Below are 11,209 nucleotides of genomic sequence, written 5' to 3'. Positions count from 1 at the left end.
AGCTTCCTAAACCCATGCTATGATTCACTGTAATTCACGGTAGAATAGATAAAGTTACGGTGCATTTACCAAATGGGCGAAAACATCTGAGATTAAGCGACCGCCTGACTGCTTGGAATGGTAAAGTAGAGTCATGTAAACATACCAGTGACCTTCGTTCCCTTCCCATAACTGTTCACAGTTTTTTACAGCTCACACTAAAGCGACGTCACTGACACCGGTGCTGTAAAGGGCTGGTCAATGCCGGAGGTTATTAAGGGGTTAACGGAATACCTACTGTTTGCATATATATTCTCTCTTTCACATAAGAACACAAAAATGAACAAATGAATGAGCACTAAATGTATGTTCAACTTTCATCAGAAAGCAGGGTTGGAAAAAAGCGTGTAATAAATGATTTATGACAAGACAGTGATTTAAATCAGTCATAAATGTCATAAATATATAACGTCCCAAATTCCAAAAATATGTATCAAATTGTGTACATTTGAAAAACTATGAAAATTTACCAGTATATAAAGCTCTATTTCATGCTGTCCCACAATACCATAGCTACATTCAAAATGTCAGATAAGGACAAATAAAGTAACATGTCATGTATTTCAGTTTGCTTTTACTTGGCCAAGAATTCAGTACCCTGAGACAGACATAAATGAAACAAAACCATACAATCATACATGCATAAATTATAATGGCTGCTCCTTAAAAGATAAAATTAAATAATATTTCAGATTTGATAGAACAGTGATAAAAAATTATATGTTTTTTGTACTCTCTTAATAAACTATAAATTTTATAAGTCTCTATTCTTTCTGAAACTAAAATTTTATTATTCCTGAAGATTATAAATAAAAAGAATAAACGTTTAGATTTTGGGTACTGTATTGTAACATATTTCTTAATTTTTATTAAAGAACATTTTCCCTTTCAATAACTACAACGATCAACTGTAACTGGTTTGTTACGTTTATGTACTATGTATATTGAATGATTTTTAGTAAATACACTGTACATATTTTTTGCTGGATTATACAACTGATAACTTTTCAGGTTCATCCTATTAGGCCTATTGTATAAGTAAAAAATATATAATATAATAATAAGGAATAAACATATGCTAGGCAATGCATTTATTTTGGGAGAAAATGAGTAAATAAAACTCTGTGAAATTATGCATGTAATATTTTTTATATTTATGACACGAAAATTGTGTCAAAAATTGCTGATTTAAATCATGATTTAAATCAGTTTTAAATCACTTGATTTAAATCATGCCAACCCTGTCAGAAAGACCTTACCAATTCATATTCCTCCAGCTTAGTTTATGTATTTTTCCTACTATTTTTGTTTTGTGTTTGGAGACAGTATTGTGTACAGTACTCATGCCAAACACATTTGTAATAATATAAGTAGTGATGACAGTGTTCACCAATACAAATGATGTCCTGAGCGGGTAGGTAATATTCCATATTTTTTCAGCCATCCAGGAAGTGTTATCTGTGACTTGTAGGCCTACTGTGTCATTACACTTGTATTAATGGCTGGCAAATCTATCAGTTTCTTTAACCTATTGGAGCCCAGAGTCCACAGTACTGGACAAACTGGGAATTTTCAAACTTTAATAAAGTAGGGAACCCCCGGGTAGGGACTTATGAGCTTCGCAACCATGAGCCGATAGGCGGAGGGCGGTACGCCTAGGATCCTCCCAGGACAGTGCCTCGCCCAGCGGCTCTGTGATCCAATGGGATATGTTCACTAATTTATCCATATTTCAGATTCAGGTATAGTACTGTATTTACTACAGTATTGTACAGTATACAGTACTCTCTCCAAACACAATTGTAATACCATAAGTGGTTATGACAATGTTCACCAATACATTTAAGGTACTGAGTGGGTAGGTTTTTCAATTATTCAGTAAATCCAATTTCTCAGCATCAGCCCGGTCCCATAGATGCCGAATAATAGGACTTTTACTGTATTACATAAAGTTATTACAATAGATAGATAGATAGAGATATTACAAGTTATCATCATCACAATCATTTTCATTTATTATTACTGTTATTATTACAGGTATTATTATTATTATTATTATTATTATTATTACTATATCAGTACTGTATTATTATTACCTGTTATCAGTATTATTTTTATTACTATACAGTAGAATGTCGATTTAAAGCAAATCGATTTAAAATTATTGATTAAAAACAGTACCTACAATTAGGGCCATAATATCAATTTAAAAGCGAATCCTTCCGATTTTAAGCGAGTTGAATCTTGCACATTTTTTTTCCCCTTGCGAACATCCGTACTGTTTCCCGCTAAACGTCTCTCTAAGCGTCCCACAAGGCGGACCGCCACCTGTTGTTTCTCCTCATTTCACGTTTTGACTCTATAACGAGCGGACACACCTAAACTACTCTGCGACTTTCTCCTGCCTCGTGTGCACTACTCACCATCACTATGTCTAAGAGGCCATCCACGACATCATTATCTACCCCTGCCAAGAAATCAAGGCAGTCTATTACAAATGAATAAAAAATAAAAGTGCTGGATGCCCTGAAGAATAGAAATGGAGAGTCGATGGCAGGGCGGCAGTTAGGATTGTTGGAGAGCTCTGTTTGCTATACAAGCTAAATAAGATGAAAATTAGAGAAGCCTATGCTTCACCAGACATTTCAAAGGGAAAATTCCACCTGAAGTCGTGCATGTATGGTGAGATGGAAGATGCACTGAAGTTACTGGTGGAAGATATGCAGGACCAAAAACTTCCTCTCATTGGCCCTATGCTGCAAACACTAAGCCTACGAAATACAGACTCGGCTACTTCCATTAAAGATAGTAAGTTCAGAGCAAGTACCGGTTGGCTTTATAAATTTATCAAGAGAACGGGGCTAAGGAACATAACACTGACGGGTGAAGCTGGACCTGCCAATGCTCAGGCCACCGAGGAATGAAAAAAGTGCTGAGTGAGCTAGTGGAGGAAAATTAATATTCAAAGTGCCAAGTGTGGAGCTGTGATGAAACGGGTCTGTACTGGAAAAGGATGTCCCCAAAAACATATTTAATGAAAAATTAAGGAAAGGCACCCAGATTTAAAGCAAGTAAGGACAGGCTCACTATTCTCCACATGGCCAATGCATCAGGCACTGCATGGATGAAGACACTCATCATCCACCACTCAGCTAGACCACATGCTCTGAAAAATGTGCTTCTGCCCAAACTTCCTGTGCTTTGGAGGTCTAATAAGATGGCATGGATGACCTCAGACATTTTTGATGAGTGGTATGTACCTCAGCCATGCTATTCCATTCACTGAAAATGCTAACAAAAACATAACCAAAGTAACAAGGCCTTGATTCTGGTGGACAATACATCCAGCCACTCCAAACACCTGAGCACCATGAGCAATGACGTGCAGTTGGTCTTCTTTCCTTTGAACGTGTCCTCATTGATTCAGCCACTAGATCAAGGTGTTACTGCCTTGTTTAAATGAAATTACCTAAAATATACAATGAAGCAAATGGCTGAATCCATGAGCAAAGACATGGACATGACTGCAGACAAGTTTTGGAAGACCTACACTGTCAAAGATGCCATAGCAAACATATCCCTTGCTTGGAACAAAGTGCCAGAAAGTGCACTAAATGGCATGTGGCGTAATTTGTGGCCTGAAGCCATCAATGATTTCAAAGGCTTTGATGAAGACAAGGACGTGCAAGACATCCTGAGGCTGAGTAAGGAAGTGAGAAGTGATTCTGGTTTTACTAACTTAGAAAAGAGTGATGTGCAAGAGAGTATGGAGGAACCTCTCACTTCTGAAGAAATCGTACAGATGGCAGAGACTGCGAAGAACAACAAGTAAGAAGAAGCATCACAAGATATGCCCCAGACATCCAAGAAAGAACTGAAAATTCCTATGCTCAGGGAGTTTATGCAGCACATCACTTCTGCCACCCAGTCTGCACTTCAACATGACTATGATATGGAGCGCAGTGTGAACATGTTCGAGGCACTGAATAGGACTGCATCAACGTATTCTCAGCTGCTGGATCAGATTATCATGTCCCAGCAACAGAAGAAAATCACTTCATTCTTTCAGCCATTATCAGGTGAGTTTGTTATGAAACTGTGTAAGAAGCTGTTTATTGTACAATATGGAAAAATGGACATTAAACTGTGTGTGTTTGAAATGTGCTAAAATTTAACAAGCTGGTTATTTGCCATTGCTTCAGCACCTGGTGAAGCTAGCCCATCTACATCTGGGGAGCGAGAATCATCCCGTGCTTCCCTCATATCTGATTCACCACCAGACAGTGATGTGGATTGTACTCTGGCCGAGGTTGGATCTACTTCTTCAGAGGAGGGCTTGCCTCAGTAAAGGTTGGTGAAAATCTATTCTGAATAGCTTAAAAATACAGTACAGTACCGTAATGAAAGTGAAAATTGAGAGTAAAAGTGAAAGTGGATAACAAGTGTGGGAAGCATGGTGAAAGACGGGCCATATGTGCATATGCGGACCAACACAATGCGCTGCTGCATCAGCTGATCGCTTGTAAACACTTTCACATTCAATAATTTTAGCTCTGTTGATTTATGATTGCTCATTTTAGCATTAAAAAAAAAAAAAAAATTGTTCTGTTTATTCTTGATGGGCTAAGGTGATTCAGACAATCTGGACAGGGGATGAGACAGAGTGCTACAGTACTGTACACTGTAAAGTACTGTCCTTTGCTGTGATCAGTTCTGTGTCCTGCCTCTGCCATATGACTCTTCTCAACTGCAGCTACAGGGAGTGGTGACTACACATTCCAACATTATTCCACACATCTTCTTATGTTTATTAGTTAATACAACACATATATGTAAACACAGTATGTTTTTCTCAAGCATCATTCCATTAAAACAGCACTATGATTTAAAGCGAACTCTCATGGACCCTATCTTGTGGTAAATCGACGTTCTACTATATTACCATTATTATCTAGATGATACCTTCAACATCAAATATGCAAGAACAGGATAGAGCAAGTACTGTACTGTAATTTACTCATAACCTTGCCTAAAATATACATGATAAAAAATAAGATTATTCTTACCTTCTCGTACATTGAAAAAGCAAAGTACGATCTTCCTGCAACCCTAACTTCAAATCCCTGGTTATATATCATGGTCCAGGTGCCACGATTGCCAAACTGGTCTACTGCCACATTTGGGTACGTCAGTTTCACCGATGTCTTGTAAACAATGGGGCCTGGATATCATGAATGGGAAAACATGTGCATTACTTACACATCTGTGGTGTGTCATTAGGTACCTAGGTAGTATGATAAGCATGGATGAGAGTTTAGAGGATGAAGTATGAAGAAAGATATAGCATGGCAGGAGGGTTCCAGGTACACTAAGAGTGGCTTGGTAGAACTGGAAGGCAGACCCATTAAAAAATAATCTGGCATCCTTGTGGTGTGCTACATTATGACACATGGGCCAAGGATTCAAATTACAAACAGTACCAAACAAACAAGATTTCATTTCTGCAAATCATTTTACAGCTCATTCATCCAGAGATGCTGAATATCATTTTAGGGGGTGTACATGGAAGTGGTTACCAAAGGACAGTATTGTGATCATAACACTAATGAAAGAAAATAAAGCTTGGATTCTATTTGTGGACAAAAGCAATAAGTGAGAAGAGTATAAACAAGTTACCTGAGAGGAGCATGTGGAGCTAAATGGAGACAGACAGATCAGACAGGTCAACAGCATTAGTGTGTTGATGTAGATGTGTTGGAAAGTGTAAGCAGATGAACCTTGACAGGTGGAGCAACTGGTGTGAAAGAGAAAGAGAGAGAGAGAGAGAGAGAGAGAGATATTGGTATACAAGTGTCGAGTGGGATGAGGTAAGGGCAGCCAGATAGTAGAAAACAGGGGGACATGGAGAAGATCTGCTCTTATTCACCCTCCCTGTGATTAAGGAATCTGCAATAAATAAACAGATTCATGATGGTATACAATAACATCCTGTCCCTTTCCTTTTCCCGATACAAGATGACAGGATCATAACAAGTATATCCCACAGCTATCATATCTGTGTTACACCTAAATGCCACCATGAAAAGACTGTCTGTAGTAAAAACACATCAAAAGAAGCTTTGGACATTTTCTGACACAATGGTGCACTACAAACATGTTTTATGAGTAATAATAATATACTGTAATGTGGTCATTTTTTATAAGAAAACTTGGGCAAAAGATCATAACCAAATTTAAATTACTCTGACCTAACATAAGCTAAAACACAATAAGTATTCCTAGCCTACATGGTTAGATGAGGGGGGGGAAAAAGGTGAAGGTACTGGTAGTAGTTAACCTAGGTTATGCTCTGTTAGGAGCTTTTGCTACAAAGTTTAATTAGGGAAACCATCCACAATTTATGGTGTTACTTTTCAATCACTGAGTCTCTCTCTTTCTCTCTCTCCACACACACACACACACACACACACACACACACACATACACACACACATGCAGTTAGTCCACAAACAATTTCCTGGTATGAGTATCTCTCTCTCTCTCTCTCTCCACACACACACACACACACACATGCAGTTAGTCCACAAACAATTTCCTGGTATGAGTATCTCTCTCTCTCTCTCCACACACACACACACACACATAAAGTTAATCCACAAACAATTTCCTGATACGAGTACTCTTAAATACAAACCCATATCATCACAGTTAATTGTTGCATCTCCTGTACGCTCAGTTTCATATAAAATCCAGTTGCCCTTAATGTCATCATAAGTACAGTTGGCTGGGGTGTCTGCCTGGGATCCTATAACCCCAACTGCCAATACCATAACCATCTTCACCCAAACCTCCATTATCATTCAATCTGAAATTTGGTTAATAACATTCATTAGCAAGATATAACATAAAGTCATACAGTACTGTATAAAGCTATCACAACAAACCAGTGGTACATTAAGGCCTTGTTACATGATGCCTTATTTTAACATATTTAGTCAGCCTGTTGAAATACCATTGTTGACTATAAACTGACTAGTCAGTTTCTCTAAATTTACATTACCAGTTGTAGGTAAAAGTCAATATATTTTGGAACACATCACAGTGAGCTCTGTATCTGTGAATGAAGCAATATCTCTGTTTACCTGCTGCTAAATGCCTTAATCATGGAAGGGAAGGTCACAAACAGATCACCTCCATGTCACCCTGCCATTCACCATTAGGCTGTCCTCTCTCCAACCCACACCTCCCCCTCTCTCACATATATACCTCCCCACCCCATCCATGCACCTCACCCTTGGTCTCCCCCCTTCCATCTCTCCATCTAGCTACCATATTCACACACTCTCCTATTCAATCTCCCATTCTTCATTCTCTCCACATGGTCAAACTACTTCACTACACTTTTAATGGTTTCCCACACTTCCACACCAATGACACAATGCTCCTTCACTTCCTTGTTTGTCTGTCTGTCTCTCTCCACATACAGTAACTCCACATGCTGCTCTCAGGTAACTCATTTCTACTCCCCATACCAATATCCATCGATCTATAGCCAGTTGCCATAATCCCGGAAGAGGTGGCAGTTTGTTTTTGAGTTACTGTAGTGGTTTTACGGAGAGGGGCACTAACCCTCTGCCAACCCACTAGCTGACACATAGTGAACATGTGTGGTTTGGTTATATGGTTACCACCCAGCAGCATAAATGGCTTCCTGGCTTACAGGAAACCATTTGGCTTGTCACTCAATGTACAGCCACCTGAAAAGTAAAGATGTGCAATAAAAAGTGACAGGAAAGATGGGAAGAAGGGAAGAGGGCAGACACAGAAAAGGTAAAAGGTAAAGGTGGGAGCATATGCTATGAGGTGCTCAGCCATGATGCTCATCTCCATAACATATGCCTTTGAGCCTGTGGTGGGTTATTCACCCAATAACCAGGATACAAGGCCACTGCATCATCCAGGTCACCACACTTACAGTACCTCCTCGAGATGCTACCCTAGGTACTCATTTTACATACCAACTCACAAGGGGTGGATGGACACTTGAGTCAAGTGACCCCAGCTGCCCGCACCAGGATCCAAACCCTGGTGCTAATGGGCCAGCAGCTTTGCTGTCAGCGATGCAAACTGAATAAACTTACTGGGTATTATTATCATTATTACCACTCAGCCACCACAAAAACGATGATAAAGGTGAAGGAAGAAGCAGGCAGCAGTACATCAAGTGAGTGGATGATGATCACTACCACCTATCACTTATAACTAATGGGAATTTTTGTAGCTTATTACAATCCTTCATAACATTAATGGTTGGCTGCAGGGTCTTCTGATGGTTCTTCATATTTTGATTAATACTGGGTCACATTTCTGTTGGAAATACTGTACCTCATTTTGTGCTTTTCTCTCTCCCACCCAATCCCCTAAACTCCATATTTTTGTTGGAAAGGCTTCATTTTACCTTGGAGGGAGGAGGGGAAGGGGAGAAAACAGCAAAACAGGATATTACCAACAGACAGGATCATAAAAAAATTTGTAAGACATGAAAACTTATCAGAAACACTGGATGTAAAATTAGAGGCTAAGTAAAAAAAAAATCCTTTTGCCTGTACTTTTGGGGGGTGGGGGGGGGAGAGAATTTGGTTTACAAAACCATTCTCAGAAGATATTGATAAATTCTTGTTTCCAGCAAGTAGTAGTCATCAACATAAATGACTTTCCTTTTGTGGCATTTCCTTTGCAAACTGGTTTGAGATCTCAATAAAGTTAGGGAGGTCTGAGGCTGCGAGATGCAAAGCTTCCACCACCAGTTGGGTGTCGCTTGCAACAGAAACTGCCAAAATCAATTGAAACACACACACAAAACTATCATTAAAAAAAAAAAGGGGGGGTAACATTATGCTTTATTTGAAGTGGTAAAAGCACCTTACCAAACCAGTTCTTCTTCCTGATAGTCTACTATATTTTTTTGATTATTTTTGAGGTGGCAAAAAAATGTTTGTTGTTAAATCTGTTTTCCTGGTTTTTGGCTGTTTCACTCTGACAACTTGTTTGATTTGTCATTGTAATGGCAGAGGGGACTGTCCTAACCTAAGTATTTAATTAACTGTCCCCTCAAATTTAACCTAATCTCCAGTTGGGAAATTGAGAAATGAAATCTACCTCTGAGTATGTTGAGTATAATTCTTCCATTATGCCAGAAACACAATCGTTGGCATGGCTTGAGGAACATGATGAAATAACAAGGGGGAAATTTTTCTGCTGGAAGAGGTAATTTACCATTCTGAAAATAATCGGCAATTTACCAAACTGAAAATAATCAGAAAAATACAGAAAACAAATTAGAGGAGTATGAAATGAATTGGTAACGTCTTTCTTCTGCTCTAAGTGAAGCATACATTTACCAAAAAACGAATGTAAAAAAAGTGAATGGACTTGTATAACTGGTGTTTATTTCCTTTACTGCTGTTCCTTTAGCAGTGAATTAGCATGCAATCTTACCATACCCAGTGGATTTGTGCTGTCATAATTACAGGGTATGACTATATGTGTTTTTCGGTGTGCAAATGAATATTATACTAAAAGGTGGATTTTGTTTCCCAACTTCGCAACTGGATGCTGGGTTAGGTTAGGTTGGGCTGGGTTGGGCTAGGTTAGGTTAGATTAAATGATTAAGTACAGTTAAGCTAGGTTAGGTTAGGTTTAGTTAAACACTTGGATTAGGCCCAAGACTGTCATAGTCACATTATGGTTATTATTCATTTGCACAACAAATGAGGCCTCAAAACACTCAAATGAACAAAAAAAAAAAAAAAAAACTATCAAATGGAAGAAAAAAAACACCAAATCGGAAATGGCAATAAAGGAAATATTTACCGTATAGACAACACTTTAAATATAAAATCAAAGTAACTATCCGTGATGTGCAATATCTACTACTCACTTTATTTTCTTTAATCCCTAACCGCCGAGTGATGTGTATAACAGTCACGATTTTGGGTGCGGAGCAACACCGGGTGACATGTATAGCCACAGGCATCTTCCCACTACCCTTTGACCTTTAACTTATCCTTACTCATCGACAAGACCATCTCGAGACATGGGCATACCTTCATTTGAAAGAGGAAAAGTTGGTGATTCTTATATTCCTTTAATTTTTTCCCTAGCTTTTATGGTTTGGCAGATATTAGGGTTTAAATTAAGGGTATTTTTTCCCGTCACGGATATCCCCCGTAGGGAGGAGCGTGCAACATCGAAAAAACCCCGGCGTGTAGGGGTTAACAACGTGGGAACCTTTAGTAGAAAAGGTTGCTCTGTGTAGCGGTCCTAACACTTTACCACGAAAACTTTTTAGTGGATTACTGTACGTTACACATTAAACACCCAATGATCACTCTTATTTACTATGACCTTAGGTCTGTCACTGACTGATTACAATATACTTTTCACAATACGGTAATCTAGTAAATTAACTTCACAGTTGACTATGGAACTATAACATGCACTCTTTGAGTAATTCATTGTGTACGTAATTGTACAATAGGTCGCAGAGAAAAGGCAAATATATAATGATGACTTACAACAAATTCCAACTACAAATCTTAGCGACCGTCCTACAGATGACTACACGTCTTGTGACTTCCCTTATCATGCTGTCCCTTTGAATAAACATTCACAGCGGTGCCATATCCACAGTACAGTGGTGTCATATGTCCATTACACTTCACAAACCACTACTTTGGTACCGAATCGGCGGTCACTTAGCGAATCGGCACTTTTAATAGGAAATAAGTATAATTTTTATCAGCATACAGAATTAAACACACATAATTATCTGAAATCCGGTCAATAATTGTGCTTAATTTAACTGTTCATTAAGGGTTAAGAAAAAAATGTACTAAAGTTAACGGGAATTTCCCCTTTAGATCGCCAACACGCCTTGACAGACATGCTTTGCATAAATACCGATTTACAGTGTAAAGAAATGTATTCACATGCTGGGGAGGCGAGTTGTTGTGCTAAATACAAAATATTTTCCGTTACCTTTTGCAAGTTTAAAAGTTATTTTTTTTTTTTACCAAATTTCAGATAATTAGGTATGAACCTAAATGGTCATAAAATTTATATTTTTTCCCTATTAAAAGTGCCGATTCGGTAATGACGGCCGTAACCG

The 11,209-nt window shown here is 38.5% G+C and overlaps 1 protein-coding gene across 1 annotated transcript in view; it reads right to left on the bottom strand.

Moving 5' to 3' along the window:
• The window catches only part of LOC145409685 (dipeptidyl peptidase 1-like), a 70,406-nt gene extending 59,729 nt beyond the window's left edge, over positions 1 to 10,677 (bottom strand). Inside the window, exons 1-3 of the mRNA XM_080280038.1 lie at positions 10,617 to 10,677; positions 6,734 to 6,904; positions 5,106 to 5,260 (exon numbers count right to left, since the gene is read on the bottom strand). Of these exons, the coding sequence (XP_080136164.1) occupies positions 5,106 to 5,260; positions 6,734 to 6,899 (321 nt within the window). The 5' untranslated portion in view covers positions 6,900 to 6,904; positions 10,617 to 10,677. The remainder of the gene's footprint in view (positions 1 to 5,105; positions 5,261 to 6,733; positions 6,905 to 10,616) is intronic.
• Between the last annotated feature and the right edge of the window lie 532 nt (positions 10,678 to 11,209).

Source organism: Coenobita brevimanus, chromosome 82 (assembly GCF_032717465.1).
Source record: "Coenobita brevimanus isolate Jiangsu-jjx chromosome 82, ASM3271746v2, whole genome shotgun sequence".
NCBI classification, from domain to species: domain Eukaryota; kingdom Metazoa; phylum Arthropoda; class Malacostraca; order Decapoda; family Coenobitidae; genus Coenobita; species Coenobita brevimanus.
Note: the sequence above shows the minus strand (reverse complement) of the source record. Positions and strands in the feature narration are given on the sequence as shown.